Here is a 27,944-nt window from a genome sequence, read left to right on the forward strand (position 1 = left end):
ATGATTTCGTTTTTTTTTTTTTTTGGTAAATGTGCACTGACTGAGAAACAGCTTTCTTTATGCACATCCACTGGCTCGTGGAGAGGTTCTGAAGGAGAAAAAATAGAATACAACAAAACAAGAATAATTTGCATGTTGTCCTGAATGGTCCTGACCGAAACTTTTTGAAATCAAAAGAACAGTGTGCAGAACAGTTTTCTAATAGAAAGAACAGTCTTCAGACACACATGATTTCCTGCAAAAGTATAAAAAAAAATATGTTGAAATCATATTTAAAGCAAAATGGCATTAAAACCAATTTAAATAAATGAAGAATGCACAAAACTCCTGCATAGAAACTTTTAAAAAATGTAAGAAAAGATCAAATAAAGTCAGAAACTCCATTAGCACCATCCATACAACGTGTTAATTTGATGTTAATTAATATCTGATCACATAAAAAACACGTATGACGACGTCCTACACTGCTCAAACTCTTATATATAAAATAAATAATAAATACATTTCATACACTCTTACTTTACTGCATTAAGGCTTGTTTAAAAAAAAAAAAAAACTCAATCTGTCACTAATCACGGCAATCTCATGGCTCTGAATCCAAAAGACGTTAAATCTACATATAAACAGCTATATAGAGAGTTCAAATCACTTGAAAACAATCGGAGCTCTTTCTATACATTTAGAGATCTATAAAGTCTAAACTCAAGCCATTCACGGTACTGCACATTGCCCTTAAACCTGACCCGACGTTGCAAAAGAAATAAAAAAAAAAATCCACAAAAAACACTGCGTTTTCCAAAAGTTTTTACTCCATTTCAGCTACAGCACATTCAAGCCCTTTTGCTGTGGCAAAACAGAGTTTAAAAAACTTTGTTTCATGGAAAACTTTGGTTTGAAATTTAAAATTTGAAACAAAACATCTAACCAAGTTAAAAACGACAACATAAAGCTTAAAATAAAATAAAAAAAATTAATAAAAAAACAAAAGAAATCTTCTGGGAGGCTTACAGTTGGTAAGGGGGGGATGGGGAGGGGGTGGTAATGCTCACTCATTCCGAGGGCTGGAGTTCAGAAAGTTTGCTGGGTCACACATTCACACAGTGCTGTCCTCTAGAAGAGGCTCAAAGTCCTCGTCGCTGCCCGGAAGCGGCATGATGGCATGCACTCCTGTCAGACTTCCGCTACTCTTCAGCTCTTGGGACGTCTTGGCCCCCGCTGTCGGCTGTTCTTCGATGAACATTGCCACAATTAAGGCTGCCAATACCGTGCATGCACCCAGCAGGAAAGGGGGGCCTGGGATTGCCACCCGCTGGAAAAACAAATGATACACAAAGCGGGAAGTTTTTGATGAGATGGACACATTTTGAGTATACAGACATCAAGACTACATGCATCACCTGCTCTTTCCTGCACCCTTTTTACAGCCAGTCATGACAAGGCAAAATTTGTATTATCAGTTGTCTATTCAACAACAGACATATCACAAATACACTATATGGACAAAAGTATGCAGACAAATGACCATTTTTGTATGTGCTTTCTGAACCTTCCTTACCACATTTAGTCCCCATTTGCTGTGACAATAACCTCCAATCATCTGTGAAGATGTTCTTTTTTTGGCTGTAAAGATTTGTGCTCATTCAGCCACAAGGGCATTAGTACAGTAGGTTGAGGACACCCAGGTTGCAGTCAGTGTTCCAATTCATCAAAAACAATAAAGTAAAGATCAGAGCTCTGTAGCAGGCCACTCAAGCTCTTTCACTCCAACTCATGTATACCATATCTTCGTAGAGGTTACTTTTTGCACAGGGTCATTGTTTTGCTGGAACAGGTTTTAGTCTCCAAATGAAAATGTAATGCTATTGCATCCAAAGTCATCCGACACAATTGTGTGCATCCAACCTTGTGGTAGCAGTTTAGAAAAGTCAGATCCCAATACTTGTATCCATAGAGTGTATATTTATCAGTTGGTTTTTTTTTGTTATTGTTGTTAATTGTTCGTTTTAATTTACGAATGACAGGAAAGATTAACAAAATCCTCTTTAGTGACGTTACTTTAGTAACACAAAGATGTTTAGCTGGTTATATCTAACTATTCATGTAACTATTTTACAAAACTTAACACACTTTTAAAAACATAGAATGCTCTTTCAAGCAGATCTCGTTGCCTGCTGCCCTAAACACGTCAATCAAGAACCTTAACCTTCAACACATCAACCAAAAAGCCGTCGGATTTAATGCGGTTCATCAGCTGGATTCATTAACATGTACGCATTAAGTACAAGATGTCAGGAATCACTGACAAAACTACATATTACAAATAATAATATAATAATATAATCTAAAAAAGAAAAATTCAAGTTTTTCAAGGACAAATGGTCAACCTGAAAACATGAATCCCTTTAAAACGATAAAACTAATCGAGAAGCACAACCTCCAGTCATTTTTCTATTTTGTCCATGTTGCAATTTTTGAAAGGATATCAATCAAAGCTTACAAGAAATTCCTAATTTGGATAAGTAATTTTTAGATTTAATAACATGGCAGTGAATTTATACACATTCAGATGGTAGAATTATATTTGATATAAAAACGAAAGTTCGGAGCAGATATTCAGATCAGTGGAGTTATCAGCAAAATTTCAGAAGCAAGAAATTCAATTCTAAGAAACAGGTTTACATTCTTGGCAACGAATTTATGAATAACTTTGCTTTTATCTTCAGAGAATGTGCAACAGTAGAGCTTTACAAATTACCTGTATCTGAACCAGCGTTGACATAAAAAAAAAAGTAGCATGAACAATTAAGACAAGCAGCTTTCATGTGAAGGGCTACAGGATAAGTAAATTAATCAACAACTCTCAGCTGATCCCGTCAGGGGTCACCAAGGCGGATCATCTGTCTCCACGCTACCCTGTCCTCTAAATCATCCCTCTCTTCCAAACCAACTACCTGCATGTCTTCCCTCAGCACCATAAACCTTCTCCTTGGCCTTCCTCTTTTCCCTGATGGGAGCAGCTGACAGAAGTTGTTGTTAAATTTACGTATCCTGTAGCATTTCACCCGAAAGCTGCTTGACTTCATTGTTCACGCTACTTTTTTTTTTTGTCAACGCTGGTTCAAATACAGGTCATTTGTAAAGCTCAATAGCAGGACTCAACACAGTCCTATAAACTTTCCCTTTCACTCTCGCAGATACCCTTCTATCGCAAATGACTCCTGCCACTCTTCTCCACCCACTCCACCCTGCCTGCACTCTTTTCTTCACTTCCCTAGCATACTCTCCATTACTTTGCACTGTTGACCCCAGGTACCTAAACTCCTCCACCTTCTACACCTCTTCTCACTTCCCTTCCCTCCCCCTCATTCACACACATGTACTCTGTCTTACTCCTACGTTCATTTCCCCTCTCTCCAGCACATACCTCCACCTCTCCAGGCTTTTCTCAACCTGCTCCCTACTCTTACCACAAATCACAATATTATCAGCAAAAATCATAGTCCATGGAGAATCCTGTCTGACCTCATCTGTCAACCTTTCCATCACCACTGCAAACAGGAAAGGGCTCAGAGCTGATTTTTGATGCAATCTCACCCCACCTTGAACCAGTCTGTCGTTCCTACTGCAAACTTTACTGCTGTCACACTGTCTTCATGTCCTGCACCACACCTCACATACTTCTCTGACACACCTGACGACCACATACAGTACCACAACTTCTCTCTCGGCACCCTGTCATACGCTTTCTCTAAATCCACAAACACACAATGCAACTTCTTCTGACCTTCTCTAAACTTCTCAATCAACATTCTCAAAGCAAATATTGCATCTGTAGTGCTCTTCTTCAGCATGAAACCATACTCCTGCTCACAGATGGTCACCTTTTCGCTCAGCCTGGTGTGACTGATCAACTTAACTCCCATGTAGTTACTGCATGTCTGCACATCTCCCTTATTCTTAAAGATCGGTACCAGCACACTTTTTCGCCATTCCTCAGGCATCCTTTCACCACCAAACTCCACTGCCATCTCTCCTAAACATCTCCATGCTTCTACCGGTATGTCATCTGGTCCTACTGACTTTCCACTTTTCATTCTCATAATCACTGCTCTCACTTCCTCCTTACTGATCCTATCAACTTCCTGCTTCACCATCTCCACACCATCCAACCTTGTCTCTCTCTCTCATTTTCCTCATTCATCATCTGCTCAAAATACTTCCTCCATCTTCTCAACACACTCTCCTCACTAGTCAACACATTTCCATCACCATCCTTTATTGCTTTAACTTGCAGCACATCCTTCCCACTTCGCCCCTCTTCGTGTCCAACTTCTCATACAGCCTCATACATATGCCTGTTCCTTGGCTTTTGCCACATCCCTCTTCATCTGCTGCCGCATCTTCTTGTACTCCTGCCTACATTTCCCATCTCTCTGTCCATCCTAATTCTGTTTCACCAACTACTTTCTCCTTATGCTCTCCTGTACTTCCTCATTTAACCACCACATCTCTTTATTTTTTTTTTTTTTCAGATGTCACACCAAATACTTTTCTAGCTGTCTCCCTTATCACTTCTATAGTTGCCCAATCATCCAGCACCTCTTCACCACCACCAAGCCCCTGTCTCACCTCTGCCCTGAATCTCACACTACAGTCTTCCTCCTTCAGCTTCCACCATCTTATCCTTTATTCAGTCCTCACTCTCATCCTCATCACCTTATTCACCTCCAATAAGCAAATTATACAAATAAACACCCAACTATATATAAATTTTCCATGCAACCTAGACATGGGCATTTTTCTTGGTCAGAGGACTACGTAACATGTTTTATGATATTTGTCCACTTCTATGAATCCTCAGTGTTTGGTGCCTTGCTAGCCTCCATTTACACGCAATCAACATGGACATCAATATGTGCGTTTCTTTTAGAAATGTCTGCTTTGAGAGAACGCTGTGAAGCACTGACCTCACTGGGAGTCTGAAGAGGGATGTTGTAGTCTGTCTGGATCGGAGCTATTCCACTCAGCTCCACGTCAAAAAGGAAGAAGATGAAGCCGTAGAGAGCCGGACCCAAGCCATTACATAGGCCTCGGATGCCTGTGATCATTCCTTGCACTAGCCCTAATGAAAAAAACACTTGAAGTGAGTTCTGGACTTTATTTTTACCCCATTCAAAGCTATGAGGTAATGCAAAATGTGCTTGTTTTTTTTGTTTTTTTATCAGAATAAAAAACATGGCTAAGGAAGTGCAGAGTCACCTTGTTGATCTGGATCGGCACTGCGAGATACAAGTGCACTCACTGCAGGAAAGGTGATGCTGGACATGGCTGCCACGGCTCCGGCTGCCCACATCATCCTAAACAGTCATGCACAAAAAGAGCATGCAGACATTAATGTGTCAAACCTTTACTCTAAGGCACAAAATACATGCAATGATTGATTGGAACGTGTTACTCAGTGTATGATTGTTCTGCAAAAGAATAATACACCAAATGGATAAAATAATGTTAACACTTGACCATAAGGTTTGTGTGAGCTTTTTTAATATCCTATTGCTAAAACAGTCCCCATGTGCTGTTATTATAAGCTCCATTCTTCAGGGAAGATGTTCCACGAGATTTTGGAGTGCGATTGTGAAGATTTATGCTCATTAAGCTACGAGAGCATTAGTAAAGGCTGATGAACGGTTATAAGATCTGGGGGTGCAATCAATGTTTTAATTCATCACAAATGTGGTAGGGTTGAGGTCAGAACTCTATAGCAGGCCTCTCAGGATCTTGTACTCTAAACAATTCAAGGCATATCTTAATAGAGGTGGTTTTGTGCACAGAGTCACTCTCAATCTGGAAAATGTTTGTGTCTCCTATTAAAACTAAAAGGGAAATCTTTGTTATTCTATCCACAATTTTGTGCCTTCAAATTTTGGTAACTAGTCTGGGAAAGAACTTCATATGGCTGGAAAAAAAGTTGTCCTTATACTTTTGTTTTTTAAGTACCAGAGTCTAATTTAGTGAGAGATAACATCAAATGTTATTTTATCATAATTAAATGACATACTCCTTTCATTCCTTTTCTCGATTTTAAATCCGCCATTTCAAAGACAGCATGTATGACTCACCATGGTTCAGATCCGAAGCCATACCACGCCAGCTGGAGGATCTGGAATCCGAGGCCCAGCAGAACCGTGTTCTTGTTCCCAATGGTTCTCATTAGCAGCGTGAGAAAAAGCGTCTGTCAGGAGGTCACACACAAACTGCAGTTTAACACATCATGAAAGCTTACAGGTGTTTAGCGTGTCATTAATGCTCTCTCTGGAGGTCCAAGTGAAAATTATTGCAATTTTATTTTTATTATTGCTTTTATATATGCGATGATTACTACAGTGTCCCTCAATGTGAGTTTGGATAAAACATGCCTAAAAAAAATTATATTAAAAACATTACAATACACTGTGGATAAATATTATGTGGATAAATATTTACCCCCCACCCCGACTGTGTTCACATAAGTATTAACCCTGTTGCCAAGCGACGACAAAATTAGTCAGTATCAGGATATGATGCTCATTAATGACTTTAATGCAAATCAAATTAAATTCCAGTTCCAGGCTGTAACACTAAACAATAAAAAAAAACTGTCCATGGATGGGGGATTCTTATGCAAGGCACTGTTATTTGAGACTTTTTTGTAAATCATGTACATTATAAATCCTGTGACACTTTGTGTAAAGCTTGCAAAATACAGATGTCTAATAAAATTATATTTTGTTCTGCAACATTTTTTAAGCTGTGCTTTGGGGGTAAAATGCCTAGATGATGGGCTTTAATATTAATGCATTCTCAAGTTATTCAAACAGATTTCTTCCCGTGTGCCATAACTTAGTTATGACACTCCGATCGTTTGTCTGCTTGCTGAGTCAGAGTTTACCTTTGTGCAAAATCAGTGAACACAATTCAATTACCACTTCAGCTTATTGAAGAGGGACTCTTCTCAGACAACGAAGCAATGCACAAACCTTCACCCACATCTAAAGAATTCTCCTTAGTTAAGTACCTGGGCCACAATGGAGAGGATCCCCACCACTCCGATGAACACGGCGATTGTAGTGGGCGAGAAGTTAATGACCTGTGATATAAGAGAAAAAGGCGTGCAGCTGCGTCAATGCTTGCGGGGAATGTCAGAACAAAAATCAAACCACTTCCTTTTTGACAAATAATAGCCTGAAGAAAAATCTATGTAAATTAGTAGAAGCAGCTTCTGATGCGAGCGCATCAGTTAACAGGCCTAAATCCTGTAAAAAAAAGAAACGTTAAAAAAAAATCTATACTGCCATTAAAAGTCTATGTACACCCCAAGAGTTGAATGAGAAAGTGAGTGTACGTGCGTGAGAGATAGGAATAAGGGTTTCTTTCCCAAGATCTGTAAAACCGAACTTTAGCCAATCGAAGGCAATAGCTGAAGCAATTGTGTTTTCATCATGCGGTCAAATAGCTCAATAGAAAATGTTTGGTATAGATATGATAGATACTGTGCTGCAACAACATTCATCCACATTCTATTGGGTTGAATCTTTTGAATCCTCAAATTAATAGTATCGAGCCAGTAGCAAATTGTAGAAATATATATATTTTTTTTTTCATATTGTTTGAATATACTAACAAAGATAAAAAAAAAATCAAAGACAGAAAAACACAAAAAAAAAAAGTGCCAAGTCCAAAAGAAAACATATGATCCATGCTGAAATTAGTTTCCAGAATGCATGAAACTTCGGAAGTACTTAGGCTACAAAAAAAAAAGACTGTTTTGGTTTTCGCTCCTGCAAAACAGAATTGCAGAAACCACTCAACTCAAAACTAGAAATCTTTTTTTCAATTTTTCCAGTCTATTTTGTGTGATTGTGTGTTAACTGTAGCTTTAGATTTCCTGGTCCTCTGTTCTATCTCATGTATTGATTGGCTGGTGAAAAATACATTGCATGGACAAAATGTTCGTGAACACTTAAGCAGAAGATGTGTGTGCTTTTTGAATATCCTATTCTACATTTAGTCTCCATTTTCTGGAAGATGTTCCACTAGGTGGTGGAGTGTTTCCTGTGGAGATTAGTGTTCATACAGCTAATCTATGTTCAACAGGGTAGAAAACAAAGGTGTTCAATAGGGTTAGGGTCAGAGCTCTATAGAAGGCTACTCAGGAGCTTTCACTCTAAACCATATCTACATGAAGCTTGCTTTGTGCACAGAGAACCACAGATGGCTGGAAAATCAGGTGTCCCAATACTTGTCCATAAAGTGAAAATAAATTAGACATTTATTTAAATCGTTTGAAAGCTCCCACCTCAACTACCCCCCCCAGCAAAGTAATAAAATTCAAAGAAACACCCTGACACGCACCTGTCGTAAATACAGGAAGAAGCTGGAATACTGGCCGGCCTCAGGTAAGTATGACAGAAACACTGTGATGCAGATGAGTAGCACAGTTGTGTCCTTCCCCACTTTCCTCAGAGACTGCAACGAAAGTACAAATTATTACACAACACCCAAATCATGTCTGATATGCCCTGGTGAAGAAAACGGCACAATCACTGTGTTACAGCAAACCAATTAAAAACTTCAAACAACTAAAGGATATTTAAGAGAATTCCAGTCCAACAGCAATAACACTCAAGTTATTGCATAATCTCATCTGCAAATATCTATCATTTGCAAGTCATAAAAGCTTGAATCGCTGTGGTTATAGTTCATACAATTTTATTATTATTATTATCTGAATTATCCATGACCGTTGGCTATAGGATCTTAAAACCTCCCTGTAACACTCGAGCATTTACCCTTGACTACTGCTCTTCTGTACAGCCAGAATCATCACATCACAGGAGGAACTAATTTTAGCCTGAGTGATGCTACGACACTCTCCGAAGGTCAAATGACAAAAAGGAAAACATCACTCTTTGAAAACACCAATTCCATAATCACAAAATCCTAACAGCAGAAGTATAGATTTCTCTGCATTAGAATAATAAAAACATTTTCATACTTTCTATCAATTGTAATAGTTGTGTTTATGGTTGTCATCACGCTGTAGTAGCTACAAACAAAAAAAATTGTGACTGGCTACATTACAGATTTATTCTCCTCCGTACATAATGTTCTTACTAGCGACTTTGTAAACTCAGCACACATGTCCTATACATTCCAATGACGATGTTTATATTTACAGCGAATGGATCCGCCTGCTCCCAGGAGATCGGCGCTCCCCAGGTGTTCAGCCTCATCTTTTCGGGTAAAGACTCGGGAACGGCCAGCAGAATGAAGCATATATCTGCCAGTGCGATAAGCGTAGCTACCAGGACCACCAGGTTATCCCCGTAGTTCGCTGAGAGATAAGCTCCGATCGCAGGGCTCGTCACCAAACTTGCTGCAAACGTGGCCGACACCTACACCAAAAGCATGAGAGAATTAAGCTATGTAAAAAAAATTCTAAACATAATATAGATGCTCCTTTAATAAACAGTGTTACTAGTAGTATCATGCCAGTATCAGGTACCAGTTCACACCCACTAGAGGTAATAAAAATAAAATAGGTTGACTCAATTGCTTACAAGTCCATATGCAGTGCTCCTCTCTCGCTCCTCGGTAACGTCTGCGACATAGGCGAAGATGACCGAGAAGGTGACCGAGAATGCCCCAGACACAGAGATCATGGCAAAGTACCACCTGAAAATTCAAAGCAAGCAAGCTTTTTATATAAAGTAACCTAACATTCAGTTATTTAAATACATATACAGCAAAGTAATGAACAGTGCAAGAACAACCAGGAAAATAAAATAAAGATAAAATATAAATATAAATATAAGAAAAAAAAAGAAAGCACAAGATATATTTTAAATGCTTTACTGAAAGATTCTATTTTTAGCCTGTGTAGTAAAAGTATTAAAGCCAAGTTATCAGTAGGTGCCATAACTCTTGCGACTCAGCACAGACTACATTAAAGAAAATTTGCTTAATTAATTGACTCTGTAAAGGTAAATTAAATCAGATTGTGGTCTGTCATTTTGAAGGTTGTAACCAGAAAAAAATAAATAATAATAGGTCCAAATCCAAAGACAGTCAGATCTGTCAGAAAAAAAAAAAAATCAGGAATTGACAAAGAGAACAAGATAGAGAGACACATACCAGGGGCTGAGTCTCATCAGAGGGATGGGTGCACAGGTGAAAAACACTGTCACCAGCAGAAAAGATCTCCTGCCCCAGACATCTGATAACGCGCCGATTAATGGGGCGCTCATGAAAGACAGCAAACCCTGGTGACACAAATCACTTTTTAAGCCAAAAAGAGCACCCAAGAGGTAGCAGCTAAAAAATTATTCACACACTTCACCCTCACCTTCACTCCCTGAATGAGGCCATTCATCAGGAACGTGTGCTGTGGGAATGTTTCATGTAGAACCTAAACCCAAACAGGAGCTTATCAATAGCGTGAACAAGCATGAGCTAAAACTGAAGACACTCAGCAGAGAACGGAGACTTACGGTAAGCATTGGCGTGGTGAGCAGCCCCCATGCAAAAAACTCCAAGAAGATGACCACCACTGCATGGTACACACTCGGCTTCCCGATTCCTTGCTGCATCTGAATAACAAAAGGATGACAAATAATAAATATATGTTAGCCAGGAAAACTTTCTACTAAAAGAGCAGTAGTTATGATTAACATAAAAACAACAGTAACACGAGACACATTCTGATCATTCCAGTCAAGCGGAAAAGGACCTACGTGGCAGTCCTGCATGGTGTCAAAACAGAACAATAACAGGCAATTATGTGCATTATAGGAAACCAAAGACTATTCATTAAAAAAAAAATCCGGAACCACTATCCTTTGTGTCATCTCTTCAGGAATGCAGCACGTACTGTACATTAGTCAATGTAAGCAAAATAAAAAAAATGGACATGCTGTAATAATTACCATAACACTTATTAAAAAAAATAAATTATATATATATATATATATATATATATATATATATATATATATATATATATATATATATATATATATATATATATATATATATATATATATATATATATATATAAGGCGCATGAAATTGATGAACCATATTTTTCTGGTGCAGCAGAAGGTGGTTGTGTTCAAGTAAAAAACTCCAAAAAAACTGCAATTGAATACATTTTTATATGATTATATTTTAGTTGATTAGCCCATCAATTACTCAGATGCTGTAATTAAATGTGTAAAGCTATAAAAGGTGTAAACTGACAAACTAACATGTTGATTATTTTTAACATTTAAATAATTTGTACATACATCATACATCATCTCAGTTATACAGAAATTGAGGGTTAAGGGCCAAGCTTAGGCACCCTGATTGGTGACACCCTTAATAGTGCTGGGATTTGAACCTATGACCTCCTGCTAAGAAGTCCAACATTTTATCCCCTGAGCTACCACTTCCCCTGATTATTATCAATACATATGTCTGTAGCAGGTCTGCAATCTGCAGGACCTGTACACTTCCAGGACCCTGAAGCTGGCAGCTAGGATTGTGTCACTCCCCTCTGGCAGGAGGATGCAGTCCATCAGGACCAAAGCCTTACGCCACAAAAAAGGTTCTTAAAACGTAAAAAAATTACATTCATGAAAAATTACAATAGCGCACACAACCAAGACTACTATACTGCAACCCTGCACCTTTGGATTTATTTGGAAAATGGTCATTATATTTATTACTTATATTATTTTATTTTTCTTGGTTTTTTTTGGGTTTTTTTTTTTATTTCAGATTTTTATAGGGGGGGGGGATTACTCACTATCTATTAGTGAGTAATCTGTTGAATAAAATAGGTTGAATGTGTGAAAATTGCATGCAGACATTGTAATAAACATGACTGTAAGAGCTGAAATTGGGAAATGATTAAAAAAAGATCGGTTCCATAAAACGAGTCGTTCATGAATCAGGCATCGCGCTGCTTGTTACGTAACCCTGTGTTCCGCTACCACCAGTGTTAATGCGCGTAGGCAGGAAATACAATGTCTAACACAATGTATTGTATTAAAAGCCTTCAAATATTAATTTCTGTCATAACAACGACATATTAGACCATATGAAAACAATGTTTTATTTACATTTTGTTCTAATGTCCCAAACACTTGACAGCTAATAAATCAGCCAAGGGGATAGATCATATTTAATTTAGCCATTATATCTAGTTAGTTATCAAACAACTAACCTGATTTGGGTGGGGAAGGGAGCTTTTATACAAATATGTCTTTTTATATATTCACAGATATTTATATATATATATATATATATATATATATATATATATATATATATATATATATATATATATATATATTCCATCCTAGTTAGGATGGAGGAAAGACTCAGCCTCATATTTCACCCAATCCGTATTCCGACAACTCCCGCCTCCACTTATATGATTGGCTAGTGTTTTATCGGTACATTTCCGCTGATTGGATAGCTCAGTTTTCTGTCAGAGTGCTGACGGCTCTTATTCGTCAAGTGGGCGGGGTTTTTCTGAAAACAGGTAGGAAGAGCTAAAGCGCCAACTAGACAAATTCATCTTTCAGCTAGCTAGCGAGCAGGCTAAGTGGTTAAGCTCAGAGATTCCAATGTACTTAATGTTAGTACCCAATATAAAAAAAACAGCATAGTAAGGTTAATAAAAACATTTTTTATTCGCTTACCGGGTTGCTGTCATCGTTCATTATTATTCTCTTGACCAGCAGGACGCGGTTAGTCCGTTTCGGTTCTTTCGGCCCAGCCTGGGCCATCTCTTCACACCTTATCTGAGAGACATAAAAGCCATGTTGGGTGCATATCTTCTCACCTCCGGCTCCTTCCAGGATTTCCTCCGGGTTTGGCCTCTCTAGGCTTCTCTATCAAAAATTCACACGAGTGTCCCGTTTCCAGCTGTAAAATGGAAGATGGTTGCAGGAACGTTAGCCCAGCAGCGGAAGTCCAGGTTATTTTAATCCTGATTTTTCCTCCCCCAGTGGAGAGGATTATTATTGTTAGAAACAGCACCACCGTGTGACCACGTTTAATACTGCACTCCGAAATCAGTCATGGCCTTGGAAGGCATAGGGTGGCAGCAGTCAGCCTTATGTACGCTTGGCCACCACAGTTTTTTAGGGAAGGTGGTAGCGCAGTAGTTAAGGCTCTGGGTTGATAAGCTGCCACTTTTTGGGCCCATGTGCAAGACCCTTAACCCTCTGAAATCCATGGGTGCTGTAACACGGATGGCATTGCGCTCTGACCCCAGCTTTACGCTGGTATACAGTATGCGAAAATAAAAAAAAATTTCACTGTGCTGCAATGTATATGTGACAAATTAAAAAAAAGCATCTAGTTTCCACCCTCACTAATTTTATTGTGTCATATGAACAACTTTATCAAGTCACCTTAACTAGGCTTTATCGTAATTTCAATCATACACAGTAAAAAAGTGGCAGACTGCCAGGGCTAGCAAGGCCTTCTCTGCCTGCCTAAACTCTCATCAGAATCACTGAATTCGGTTTCAATATATTTTTTTGTCCATGAATATATATAAATTATTCCCAATAGTCTATTATCTTCATTTTATAGCATTTCTCTAAGTTTAGGTTAGAGTTTCTGATTGGATAGAAACTCTAACCTAATTTGCCTTTATTTACTTAATTAATTACACTTTATGAAGTAAATATTGATGCTTCTGCTAGAGATGATGTATACAGTCAGCACTGCTGTGGCTGCAGTGAAAGGAGACTTGCTGAATTGGTTTGATTGTGTTTTTGCTTTTAGTAATGCCATTCGTTCTAGCTGCATGAGATACCTGTCTGTGATGCAATGCTCTGTTATTCTGAGTTATTGTATAAAACTAATGGTTTCTATAGCCGTGGCATCATAATGATGGTATTAAGAGGTGGATTGATTCAGGTAGGACACCACTAAAGGCCTATGTGTGAAATGCACGGCCCACCACTGGCATTGCAGTACACAGTAAAATGAAACAATGTTTCCCCAGGACGTAGGTGCATAAGACAACATGAAACACAAAACTAACTGGGGCACGACATAAAGTGCATGTGCACTACATTCTGTGCAAATCTTTTTCTGTGCATTACTGTTTTCCTTTCGATTTAAAATTAAGGCAAATTGTGTGTTTTTATTCCAAATCTACAGGAAACTAAGGCATATGGGAAAGTATAAATGGTTCATGAAAAAAACTGTTTTGGGTGACCTTTCCTCATGATGTCCAGCTTTCCTTGAAAAGAAAATCTAAATCTGCGATCAAATATATTTCTTCTCCTCTATCAGCCATTGTGGAAGAAAAAACACCCAAATATATTTCATCCTATGCAGTTCACTACTATCCAATCAAAGAACATGAAAATGTTGACATTATTGTATGCCTGCTACATGACCCCAGAGTCACCGACTCACAATCTGATTGGTTAAAGTAACAACCTTCATGTGACATGTACTTTACACTACAGGTGCCCACACTGCTGATTGTGAAGGCGCTTGGCAGATTTTTACCCTACCCTTAATGTGACAGCCGACATCTGATTGGATAGAAACTCTCACCTAAACAAACACTCCTTAAAGTAGCACAACCGAGAGAAAAGCTATGAAATTAAGAGAAGAGATTATTGGGAATAATTGAATACAAATTCATAAAAATATATATATATATATATATATATATATATATATATATATATATATATATATATATATATATATATATATATATTTATTAAAAGGTGTCAGTGATTCTGAGAATGTTTTAGGCCAGCAGAGAAGGCCTTGCTGGCCAAAACGGCCCACCACTGTTTAATACTATCAATTATTATGGTGGTGGGCTTGCAATTGTACTGATGGTGTGTTAAAACACTGCAAATGGTTCTCCATTTCATCTATTTCTATGAGAACAATTGAATTTAGTACTGTTTAATTGCCAAAACAGTGGCCACACTCTTGACAGCAATTTCCTGCACTCAAATTTAGAGTTAAAGTGTTAAAATGATTACACTCTGACATTGACATTATTGTAAAGAATGTCATGATGATAGATGATTTTCTGTCATCATTTTAATTAACTATTATCATATCTGAGTCAAACTATCAGAATACAACAGTTACATTTTATTTGTATTTTTAGATGTAATTATGCCATGTGTTAGACTGGGAAGAGGCTTTAAAAACCTCAGAAGATTAACTAAAAAAAATTGTGACTCTCCTTCTTCTTATTCTGCTTCTACTTCAACTTCTATCAACCTCCTCGAAACCCTAATAATCACCTGGAATGGTATCGCAATCAGTTTTACAAACAGCAATCAACAAGAAACTTCTAGCTGGGATATAATCAAAAAAATCGCCAGTAGCACCTTACCAACTGCACAGGATTCTCTTGCAAACATCTAGCATCATCCTAAAAGCATGACTGTAACTCTTGTAACTGTGATACGAAAAGTCACAGCCACACAGAAACCACAAAGCAAAACCCTATTTAACCACTTTTTTTTTATTTTTACAATGCATTAAATGTGCTTTAAAGTAAAAAAAAAAAACTAACCATAACATTTTATCATTTTAACATTTAGTGCGCATTTTGTGGACATTTAGTGGACATCCCACCACCTCACAAAAGTTTAGTTCTTATTAACATGGTACAAATAAGTACTTCTGTACCTTTATTTGTACACTGAGCACTGAGAATCTGCTGCAATTTAGGTTGTAGCATAAATGATACCAGAGCTTTGAATAATCTTCTCAGTGAACACCTGTTCACAGGATGAGTGCACAAGTTTGTTTACTTCCATTACTAGGCGACGAGTTTCCTCATCTTACAGCTGGATGAATGTGTTTCTACAAGCCTCCAGGACCTGGCTAGACATGGTTGTCGGTTTCATTTGCCTTCTACTCTCTCCACCTTTCAGACATTAAGCAAGTTTGTGATCAACAGAAGTCATTTAGTGACTGAAATGGCCCTAGCAAGTGGACACTGGGTTGAAAAGGTGATCGGAGGAATGCCACCTAGCCAAAGGTGAGAGAATTTTGATACTCCTAATGCAACTTTAAATACAAAGCAAGGCAGCTATACACCAACTTATTTGCTTTTTTACTTTTTTAGAGCTGGTCATGCCGTTGCAGTCGCAGGAAGCATTGCTTTCTTGCATGGAGGCATCTCAAACATGAACTCCAATGTGTGTAACATAGACAGATTGAAGTTAAAGAGAAATAAATGCTTGAGATGGCGATCTATTAGTTGTACTTATCTTAATGTAGTGTTGTATTTATTTATTTTTGCCCGCTTTAGGAAGCGCTGCCAAAATATTTCAATGATTTCTATATGCTTACTGGTAAGCTTGTGAGAAAAATCATATTTGTATTGTAATTCATTCAATAATATAAATACATACAGAAAATAAATAATATAAGAATGTAATTTTTTGATTAAATTAACAAACAAACAAACAAACAAATATAAATAAATGGTAATTGTGGACTTGTAATTGTCTTCTATGGGTTTACATATTTAAAATTGTTGATTGTTATGATTAATGTCCTAATTATTAATGAATATATCTTTTTTTTTTGTAAGTTACATCTTCCTGTATAACTTGGGAGATGATGCCTCAGAACGGCGTTGTACCGAATGCAAGAGAAGGACACACACTTTGGTGAGAAATGATCTGATTCTATTTTTTAACATGTTAGAGATTCAAACTGACTCTTCTTTACAGTGTTGTCAAAGGGAAACTGTACTTATTCGGAGGCTCCTGCGATCCTGAAGCAAAAGAATGTCTCCCAGGTGTCTATTGCTTTGATGTTGGTAAGCAACTATTTTATCTGTGATGATTCAGCTTGCAGTATCAGTATACAGTAATCACAAGTCCCTAAGCACAGTCCAGGAGTACACAATTTCTGGGTATTCAGTTGAAACAGACAAATAATTTTTTCTTCCGGAGGAAAAAAGTATAGTTTCGTTATGGTACTTTTTTCCCCAAATAAATTAAACTCATATAAGAATTTCTTTAGAATTGTTTGCACTTTTATTTAACCATATTAACATTCATTTACATGACTTTTTGTTTTTTAAATACATGTTTAAATATGAATATAAAAATTTACTAATTTCAATTTCTTGTTAGGTATCAAAATCTTACCACTTTTGAAGGTTGTGTTCAAATTTTACAGGTTTAACTGAATGGTTTAGGTATAGTATATTTTATAAAATGGATGGATATGCTGTGTATTTACACTAGATGGATAGCAGCGCCACTGAATCTTACATCGTTGTTTGTATAACAACTCCAACTCATTAAAAGATAATCCTTAACAAAGGAAAAATGCACAGTTCTCTGTTCTGTGATATTTATTTAATATTTATGGAATAAGTCTATCGAAGCGATCAGAGTGTTTTCTGCTATTGGAAAATCTTTGCATTAATCTGCAATTTTTGGTTTCTGAGTACAGCATTCTTTTACTTAATTAAAAGTACATATGCCCTGCTTAATTATTACTCCAGTAGAATTACTTTTTTTTACATTTCTTCCTGATGACAATGACAAAAGTACTCACTTTTGAATGGACGTCTGTACCAAAATCTTTGAGAACTATATTAAGATAATTTAATAATGTATTTCAATTCTCTATTCTCCTGCACATCAGACCATTTTTAAGGAGAGTTTTTACAGAGTTTTTAGTTTAACACACACACACACACACACACACACACACACACACACACACACACACACACACACACACACTCCCACACACACACACAAACACATACACACACACTGAGTTTAACACAAACTCTCTTCAGAACCGTGGGGTTACATTCATGGACTTGTGATAGGTTTTCATTTAATGCATTTTACGTTTTTAATTCAAAGGGAGGAACAGCATGTTTTTCTAAAATGCAGTGAAGACAAAAAAAAAGATTTATGCATTAAAATGTTGTGAAGTGAACATTTTCCAAAATGAAACTACACTAATTAAGTTCAGACATTTGAATAATGTACTTAAGTACAGTAATTAAGTAAAAGGACTTACTTATGGTCCATGAGCACTCAATAATATAGATGGTGAACAAAAAGTTGGTGATAGAAAAACTGTTAATACAGTAGCTGCTATTATGTAAAACAACCACAATATAACTATTAATAAGTAATAACGATTTATAGTTAGACATGTAATGCGCCATGTTTAATTACTCGCTCAGTTACATTACGATGGGAGAAGCTGGACGTTGGAGGTGTGGCTCTGAAAACTCTCAGACACAGTTCAGCAGCTTTAGGGGATAATATCTATGTCTACGGAGGAATTGTGGATGGAACACCTACAGATGACCTGATGATGTTCAATACAGGTTAGCAACATCCTGATAGACAGGGATGCATGTCTAATACTATAGGCATTCTATTGAATTAGGCCCAAATAAATTAGTTACAGTATAATGGATGCAATATGCAGCTTATTGTAAATATAATTTAATAAAATGTCTACTATCTCAGAACTTTTGCTTAAGTTACAACACTATGAGTATGAGTTTTAATTGTTATGTGTTTTGCCAAGGACTTTTTTACTAAACACTTTCTTTAAATGTCTTTTAGTGTCAATGATTTGGACACCTATCAAAACAAGTGGTACTCCACCATCTGCAAGGTAACATCTTAATTTTTAACATGAGGGCTAGGAACAAAGGTTACTTGCTTGTACACAGTGTAATTAGAGCATAAATGTTTTACATAATCTACAAGTAGTCTACCTGTAAAGTTACAAAGGTTAAGTGTTTGTACAATTAATATGCAGAATATAAAAGTAGTTTAAGCTCTGCTCTTAGAACAGGTGTACCCTGCTTTGAATGACAAGAAACAAAAATAAAAACAATAAACACTGCTAAAATAAACACCGCACTTTCCATGATGATTTATTACTCGTGATAGTGATGAAACTGGATGCAGAATTAGTGAACTGGATGCATAAACAGAATTCTCTATAAAGCTTTGAACGTATAAAGGTTTGAAAGTCATTCCAAAGTAAAATAGGATGGTGGTGCTAATAAACAACCTCATAAAACGATATGAGCTGAAAGATTGAAAAGAGCTTTAAAAAACAACATGACTGTCCTTGTAAGCATGTTAACTCTACATAAAACACTGCCAAATCTGTTTGAGGAACCTTCTATGCATGGATGGGGATAGAGGAGGGTAGACTCAAGGAGTAAAAATAATAATTCATGTCATATTCTGTGCAGTTGGTAACAGATTAAGACAGAACTTGCCAAAAAGCTGCTGTAAAGCTTTACTCTAACTATGAAATACTATTTATGGTCTAATAATTATAAAGCATAATTATTAAAGATACAAAGCACCTTAGCAACAAAGAATTACTATGATTTCTGGCAGTTTCATTCATATCAAATGCAACCAAATTGTTTTTGTTAAAAGATTCTGTTATGCTTAGAGGAAAAAGATTTTGATGTGAGTGAATATTTGGTGGCAGTACAGCATATGCAGGCTGTTGCCATGGTGCATTGGTTAGCAGGGATCATTTTCTTCAGCGACCTCATTTGAAAACGGAGCCGTCTATTTTTCATCAGGGCCTTTTTGTCTGGATTTGGCTCAGGGAGGTAGTTCCTGCGTTCAGCCTTTCCTGCTACATTCATGCAAACTCTGAGATGAGTGTTCTTTTTTCTAGATATAACCACACATGTGCTGTAGTCAATGAGGAGATCTTCTTGTTTGGGGGATGTGAAGCAGATGGATCCTACTACAAAGACATTTATGTGCTGAATATAGGTAAATTGCTTTATTTTGTGAACATAATTCAGCACTGCTCAATAATTACCAGGAGCTATTTTTATCTTTGCCACATAAAACAGTGTAATCATGCATCTGTTTGATTAGCATCATCTGGAGCTGTCTCTACTCCTAGTGACTTATTTCTTTCTGCTTTTGATGGGTCACATGGATGCCTCAGATTAGGTGTATCGAGCTCTGTTTTTGGGAACAGGCCACTTTAAACTTTACAAAAACAAAAATCTGTTTTATAGATTGTAGCAAATTAATTATTAATTGTGTTAATTTATCAGTATTGTCTGAATAATTTAGTCTCATTGCCCATACAATATGGAATACATTTACATTTGAGGCATTTAGAAGACGCCCTTGTCCAGAGCGATGTACAAAAGAGCTTTGAGTCTCTAGCAATTGATAGATCTACATATGGTACATTATATTACAACGTAAGATAAATCAGTCTACAACTCAGTTTTTTTTTTTAACAAAGCAAATTTGGAAAGTGCTAGTTTAAGTGTTTCAGGAAGAGGTAGGTCTTTACCGTCACTTGAAGACAGCCAGGGAAGAGCCTTGAAGTATACTTACCTCTTATCCTGAGAGAACGTGGTGCCAGTCGAGCAATGCTGGAGGATCTCAGACAGCGTGGTGCAGTGCAAGGTGTGATGAGGTCTCTGAGGTCAAAGGGGGATGGTCGATTTTTGGCCTTGTAGGCAAGCATCAGTGTTTTGAATCTGATACGTGCAACTACTGGAAGTCAGTGGAGGGAGCGCAGCAGTGATGTGGTGTGGGAGAACTTGGACAGGTTGAACATAAGTTGCTCAGCTGTGTTTGGATCATTTGCAGTGGACCAATAGCGTTCAGAGGAAGACCTGCCAGCAGAGAGTTGCAGTAGTCCAGTCTCGAAATGACAAGAGACCGAACAAGCACCTGGTCAGCCTGTGTGGACAAAAATGGTCGAATCCTTCGGATGTTGTAGAAAAGATATTGACAAGAACAAGCCACATTAGCAACACGTGAGGAGAAGTACAGTTGATTGTCCATGGTCACCCCAAGGTTGAGGAGAGCAGAGAGTCATGAAGAGTTATTCTGAGATCTTGACCTGGAGATGAATCACCTGGGCATACAAAACACATGAATAGATCCTATAAAAGAAAGATACAGTTTGCAAATATATTTACAAATTAAAAACAATAAAAGTAGTGGTTGCATAAGTATTTGTCCCCCACAGCTATGAAACGCCAAATGCAAACAGACAGGCATGTGTTAGAATTTTCACTTGCTAATAAACAATCCCATATCATTAGTGCATTTTGCCCTGATTGGCGGAGATGTATTAGAATTAATGTTTGTTTTTAATTTGTTTATATATAAATACCTTTTATCTAATTGCCTTCTGTTAATATAAATTATTATACATATAAAACATTAAATGGCATGTCCTGTTCATGGAATAGCCACATCTTTTCCCATTGTGTTGCTTAGCAACTACGGCTAGATTTAGCGCAGTGGTTGTTTGTAGCTAATATTAACATTAATTCTATGGGGTTACGTTTTGAATGGCCCACAGGGGCGATGTAGTCGCGTCGTTCTTCCAGAAACGTTCAGTTGGTATATTGCGTAATGAAATCGGTTAATTCTTTTTGAATAACCCTCTTATTCCCAATATACTTCTACAGCACAACCTTCAAAAACTCTGTGTATGTGATAAAATTAAAGCAGAAAATTTATTTTCCTTCTAAAGAGACCCTAACATGGCAGAAAACTGAGGTAAAGGGCGAGTCACCGCTCTCCTGTGCGGGTCAGACCTTCACCACTCACCATGACAAGGTCAGCAGTACAGTCTAAAGCCACTAATTGTATAAAAGGTCTGCTTTCTTTGCTCTAGTGATGGAAGCCTTATACTGATGAGTGACATTTTGTCTATCACAGGATATATATTTGTTTGGTGGAGCTATAAAAGGTTCAGATGGGAAAATATCATCGATAAATGAAATTCACAAGCTGAGCCTGGGTAAATGCTAATACACTTTCATCGATGTAAACAAAAATGTGAATTCAAGTGTGATTTGAATTTGAGAATTTGAGACTTTTCATTAATTGTTCACTTAAAAATGTTTTATAAAAAAATTATCGTGAAATAAAATCACTGGCAAACATAAAACCATGCGCCTTACATTTACAATGAATGTAAGTTTAACAAAAGAACATACAACATTGTGATTATAAAATTATCATACAATTATACTAGAATTGTATTAATTATAGTCAGAAATGACTATACATGTGGGAGACATGAAACATGAAACATGACATGAGATGAATATAAAATCTACATTGTTTGTACAGTATGTGAAGTTTGTGGTAAGGGCTCTAATAGTAACACAATTAACTCCTTTCTGTTTTATCAGCAAAAATGAAATGGAAGGTACCTCTGTATGTGGGAATTCCTCCGGCTAGACGTCACGGCCATGCAGCTTTTATTATTCACAGTCACGTATGTGTTTGTGTGTGTGTGTGTGTGTGTGTGTGTGTGTGTGTGTGTGTGTGTGTGTGTGTGTAATTTTATTGGAAAATATTACAATAACATTACACACGTCCACAGTGAGTGCATTGTAGACAATGCAGACTCCTAAATTCGCTGTGGCGACTGCCATTGATTATAGATATTTCATTTAGAAATTGATGACAGTTAATACTTTTTAACCTTATACAGTATACCTTCATTTCATATTATGCAAAAAAAAAAGAGAGAGACTCAATAGTCGTTATTATTCAATGACAGCAGAAACAAACTGTTCTTTCACTGGATTCTTTTTTAATAAAATGAAAGAAAAAACTAAATGCCTATGTCCTAAGGACTTTATACTGACCCTTGTGAAGTACTGATACTGGAGACTCATGTAATAACTGTTAAATAAACGCCTCCCTTCAGAGAGCATCACAGTTTTACTTTGTTTAAACAATTTGACTTTTTTTTAATATAAAACCTTTTTTTAATCCACATATTATAAGGCTTTGATTAGGTGTCTATTCTGAACAAGCTGTTACTATTGATTCTACCATGCAAGTGCATTAAAGCAGGTGCTGTTATAGAAAATCTATCATCACATGCTTGACATTTTGACCAATCAGATTCCAGAATTCAACAGCAGTGGGATACAATATTATGATCCATTAGTTTCATTTCACTTTCTCCTAGCCTCTAAATCTAGATCTTTAAATCTATTTGGCTTACCATATACTGTATGTGTGGTTTGTTTTAGATGTACGTGTTTGGAGGCAAAAATGAAGTACAGGAATTCAATGACCTGAAGATAATGAGACTAATTAACCCATCAGAGAGACAACCCGGTAAAACAGTTACACCTTTTGGATGTTCAAAGATGAGATAGACAACAAAATCTTGTCAAAAGACAACTTCTTTATCTGTATTTGTTACAGTCATGAAGGAGATTCTGTCTGAATTTGGCCTTCAGGGTGTCAGTAACAGGTGGGTGCCTTCACATTTAGACAACGCTGAACTGAGTCAAATTGAAATCATGTAAAAAAGAAAGCTCTTTATTCATTCGTCATTAGAATTGAAACTGTAACAGAGCTTCCCTTTGATCCAAAAAAAAAAAGCCTGGAGTTTCATTCTCAGTTTCATGTGAGACGGTTTCTGGTATGTAAATCGACTGCACATGTTTCTCCATTCAGCTTTGTGCCGACAAAGGTTCCCAATGTAAGGTATGAGCTGAGTGAGATGCCGTTAGTCATGAAGGCCGAGAGAACGGAGTCAGCACAGGTGACTTGCACATAAAACAGACATGAATTAAGTTAAGAGATAATTTCTTGATATTCTTTAAATCAGATGATACAATGTGTGGCAGTCTAGTATAAATTGGAAAAATTGTGAACCAAAATTGGGTTTTCTGCTTATATTATACTTTGACTTTAAATAAATCACAATAGTTTGTTTGGAAACCTTCAAACCTTCAAAAGCTTGTTTTGGTTGTCCATCTGTTGAAGGATGTGTAACACCTTGCTAGCAAGTGCTCTTTTCTTTCCTTACAATTTGGTCAAATGGTTTGAAAGTTACACATCATAATGTAATAGACATACTGGTGATTCAGTTTGTTCGCAGCTGGCAAAAAAATCAATCAACAAACAAAGAAGAGAAATATACACTTCTTAAACTTTAAATGGCCTAATTAGCACATATTCATAGCAATACCTTTATTCAACAGAATTGTCTGAATGAGTCACTGATTAGATCAGTACAGAGGTACAGAAGAAGAAACAATTCAGAAGATGAGGACTTTACCTCGGGTGATGAGACTTTGGCAGTAGTATAGTTTTTATATATATATATATATATATATATATATATATATATATATATATATATATATATATAGAAAAATATCTATATAATTTTTATAAATATATAGAAACTGACACTCGTGGTTTTATTTCAGGTGGGGTTTTTTCTGTATTTCAATCAAATTTAGATTTAGATTTTCAATAAAGAAAAATATTAAAAAAAACTATATGTTAGATTTTAAACGTGTGATGTGATTTCCTAAGCTTCCATACATATCGCCTCCTCGTTTTTTTCACCATATGCTAATTTCTTCAATACTGAATCTGCACATTTCTCATTTTAAACTGTGACCAATCTGAGTGAATGATTTGATGAGTCACATCATTCACTTATCATGTTTTTAAATAATATCGCTTATATGGCAGGATTTTGTCAGCCTTTTTTCTGTCTAGCCCACAGCTTATCAAGATTTTGCAATGGTTCGAGGTGAAGCAATGGCCCTGATTCAAAAAGCATTTGCCATTTTAGACGAACAGTTCCGTAAATTAGACAGGTATGGAACTGATACAAATACACACTCTAAAACCTTACATCAGAAAAGTTAATCTCATGATTAATCCACAGATGGTGAAGAAGACACATTTAGTGATGTTTGAGTAATCACTGATTTTGTTAAAAGCTTCATCTGGGTGCCAGACTAGCCTAGGATTAATATAAATGTCCTCCTGCACCAGACTGTGCAAATAAATCAACTCCTTTCTTTTTTCTCGCCAGAGAAAAGTCTGATCTTTCAGAAGCAGTGGAAGCTCTGCGTTGTGAGAGACAGGCCATCAATGAGTACCACCAGAAACAGAGCCAGGTGTGTTTATTTTATGACCACATTCTGAGCCACTTTATTTGTGGCTCTGGATTTGGTCATGGATTTATTAGCACAGGATACACAGCTAAGGTCAAACCATTGAGCCTTGAGGAAAAGAAATAGCTTTGAACAGCTTAACTTTTTTAAGATTCTTAAACAGATGTGTGGTGTTTGAGAACCTTCGAAAACACTGAGCGTTTGCGGTTCTGGTTAAACAGGAAATTCAGGAAATGCTAGTGAGACATCGACTTCAAAATGAGGCTTGGCTACAAGCTCGGGCTGAAGAGAACGACAAGGAGAGGAAAGAGCTCTGCAAACTCAGGGTGTGTGACCGCAAAAATAGTGACACACCACACACTGTCCTTTTGCTATTTATATATTCAAGTGTCTGACTAGGACAGTAAAGCCACATATATAATAATTTATATTCTCCAATCAAATAGTTATAAAAAATTAAACTTTCAGCAAACTTTAAAAATAAATCATATTTTCTTATTACATTCAAAATGTTTAAAGTAATTTCTTGTGATCATACATAATTATTTCTGCAATATTTTGATCACATTTAAATATATTAAGATGGGAGCATTATTGCTTTGGGGCTGTTTTGTGGTTTTTAGTCTATTGGCACTTTAAAAGGTTAATTATAAGGATATTAATTAGGAAAAAAACTGGGTTGCCTTGGCCATATGGGTACAAATGAAAAGTGGCCTCATGTGACATCCTAGAATGATACATATTGCTGTTATACCATGGCCTCTCTCATAGACCCTCTCGTATATTACAGTATATACAAAATACATTACTATTGGATCTTGATATGTTTAATTATCAAAATACCACTCCTTGCATGTGTTAGTCTTTTTGCATGTTCTAGAGCTGACCATAAGTGAACAAAGCACAGGGAAAGATGGACCTAGTAATAAATGATCACAGTCCAGAAGACATAATCTCAAAGGATTAGCCATCACTACCAATCTTTTCCAGAAGGAAAACATAAATTTCCATTATACTAGTCTAGACTAAGCTATACATTTCAATATGGTGGCACAACAATAATGCAAAGTCGGTCATCAATTCTCTGCAGGAGGAAGTGCTCCTTGAGCAGGAGAAGCTGAAAGAAGAGCAGTGCAACATCCAAAAACGCAGCGAGCACCTCCTGTCCATTATGCAGCAGTTCAAAGGCATGTGAAAACACTGTCTCTATGGCAACAGAAAGGAGGGGAGAGGGGGGCCCAGAGTATTTTTTTGTTTTCCATTGCACTTCTTCAAAGTCAAAGCGTGCTTGCTCGTGAACCATGACGTCTATATGGACCACTGCAGAAAATGCAGACGCTGATAGTATATTTGCATAATTACCTTTTAGCATCTTTTCTACAGAGTGACAGGAGGCATTATGTAAATAAAAACAAGCAAAGCAAGCAAGAAATATGCAGACATTTAGAAATGAGACCCTGAAGGGATAAATACCAAAAATATGAAGAAATCTCAATTGTTTTAAAATTATATTTTTATTTATATAAATTGCTTTAACCTTACATACAAAGCTGATTTTTTTCTTTGTTGTCATGATCAGAGGAATTGCATTAAAAACACTAATTTTTGATAATGCAAAAAATAAATCTGGTTACTTTGAAAATATAATTTTTAAACTTTATTCAATGAATCCTGGATTATTTCAGTAAATATAATAAAAGTTTAGGCATTCCTGTCAGTAGGCTCAACCTTTCTGTTTTAATCATTTTGCAATTCTTTTTATTTTGCTACCAGTATCATAACTGTCTTGAAATGTCTTCTGTAAACAATTCTGGGCTAAATAACATTTAACATTATTGTTATCAGTGCTGTTAATATTTTCACACTTAAAACATTTGTTAAACTATGTATAAAAACATGGGAATCAAAATCAGTAATGTTTCCAATCATTGGGTAGCAAAGATTGGGTGGGAGTTTGGGGAGAAATAATCATGTATAGGACAAAGACTGAACCTCACTCAGTTCCCTAGCTCCCTAGACTGTTACTTGGTATATCATATATATAATTTCGGGTACTGGTTAGGACTCACTACACATTGGGAGACCGATCATTGAAATTCTTAATCAACTTCATTTCCAAATACATTCATTATTCAGCTTTTGTATGTCATATAAATTAGTTTGCTGAATCATACATGTTTCTCTCCTGGTACTTTAAGCAGGATTGTAGGCTAGCTGGTAGAAAATTTTAAATCATTAACCACCTAAAAGCCATTAGACTTAAATTGTATATTTAGAATCTCAAATAAAGTATAAATAGTAATGTAAGCTACATACAGTTAAAGATGAAAATGGCTTAGAGTTTGTCCACTATCACTAATGTGTCATCATTTCCACTAAGGGAACATAATGTGCGTAGATGCTCCGTGTTTTTTCTGGTACATTTTAGGAACTTTTAGGGAGCAAAAGTTTCAGTGTACTAGAAGGATTTTGTGATGGAGAGTGCCCTTAAAATGGCCAACTCCCTAAATTGTACACTGTCTACTGAAACAGGGACTGAGATGCAACCAAAGTTGCATTTCTGGAACATAACATTTTCAGAAAATGCACACAGATGAATGGATCTCGAAATATCTATAACACCCTTGAATAATCTTACATTCAGTCATTCATTCTTTCGCGCATTCATTTTCGAAGGCCATTTATATTCTGGTCAGGGTCGTGGTAGATCTAGAGCCTTTCCAGGGAACAACTGGGATGGCAAGATATATTTCTGCCACCCTATACCACACCTGGTCTGAAACCTTACATCCCTTCATACACTCTCCCAGTTTCAACAGAGACATCACTTGCAGACACTGGAAGTACTCACGAGTCGTTTTTATGAACATGATAATGATTTGTTGTAGAATATAAGCACATTTTGATTTATTCAAACCACTATTGTCGCATTGTATGCGCAGAAACA

The 27,944-nt window shown here is 36.7% G+C and overlaps 2 protein-coding genes across 4 annotated transcripts; one reads left to right on the forward strand and one right to left on the reverse strand.

The window, feature by feature from the left end:
• Positions 1-787: 787 nt before the first annotated feature.
• Positions 788-13,047, reverse strand: mfsd14ba (major facilitator superfamily domain containing 14Ba). Its single transcript, XM_046861563.1, has 12 exons — positions 12,729-13,047; positions 10,530-10,628; positions 10,385-10,447; positions 10,174-10,301; positions 9,600-9,714; positions 9,216-9,434; positions 8,392-8,505; positions 7,055-7,126; positions 6,120-6,232; positions 5,260-5,357; positions 4,968-5,122; positions 788-1,309 (listed from the first exon to the last, which is right to left on the reverse strand). The coding sequence occupies exons 1-12, from the start codon at positions 12,813-12,815 to the stop codon at positions 1,094-1,096; spliced, it is 1,479 nt and encodes a 492-aa protein (XP_046717519.1). The 5' UTR covers positions 12,816-13,047; the 3' UTR covers positions 788-1,093.
• Positions 12,530-27,156, forward strand: zmp:0000001301 (host cell factor 2). 3 transcript variants are annotated; one of them, XM_046861561.1, is made up of 19 exons: positions 12,530-12,568; positions 15,966-16,072; positions 16,160-16,232; positions 16,346-16,388; positions 16,631-16,709; positions 16,773-16,861; positions 18,260-18,406; positions 18,651-18,702; positions 19,738-19,838; positions 21,580-21,665; positions 21,768-21,849; positions 22,247-22,332; positions 23,102-23,189; positions 23,280-23,328; positions 23,535-23,622; positions 24,594-24,694; positions 24,916-25,000; positions 25,219-25,323; positions 26,088-27,156. In XM_046861561.1, exons 2-19 carry the CDS (start codon positions 16,011-16,013, stop codon positions 26,190-26,192), a joined length of 1,521 nt encoding a protein of 506 aa, XP_046717517.1. In that variant the 5' UTR covers positions 12,530-12,568; positions 15,966-16,010; the 3' UTR covers positions 26,193-27,156. The 3 variants fall into 3 exon arrangements, with proteins under 3 accessions (XP_046717517.1, XP_046717518.1, XP_046717516.1); XM_046861560.1 differs by lacking the exon at positions 12,530-12,568 and having other exon boundaries at positions 15,870-16,072; XM_046861562.1 differs by lacking the exons at positions 12,530-12,568; positions 25,219-25,323 and having other exon boundaries at positions 15,868-16,072.
• The last annotated feature ends 788 nt before the right edge of the window (positions 27,157-27,944 follow it).

The sequence above is a fragment of the Silurus meridionalis genome, chromosome 11 (genome assembly GCF_014805685.1).
Source record: "Silurus meridionalis isolate SWU-2019-XX chromosome 11, ASM1480568v1, whole genome shotgun sequence".
Lineage (NCBI taxonomy): Eukaryota > Metazoa > Chordata > Actinopteri > Siluriformes > Siluridae > Silurus > Silurus meridionalis.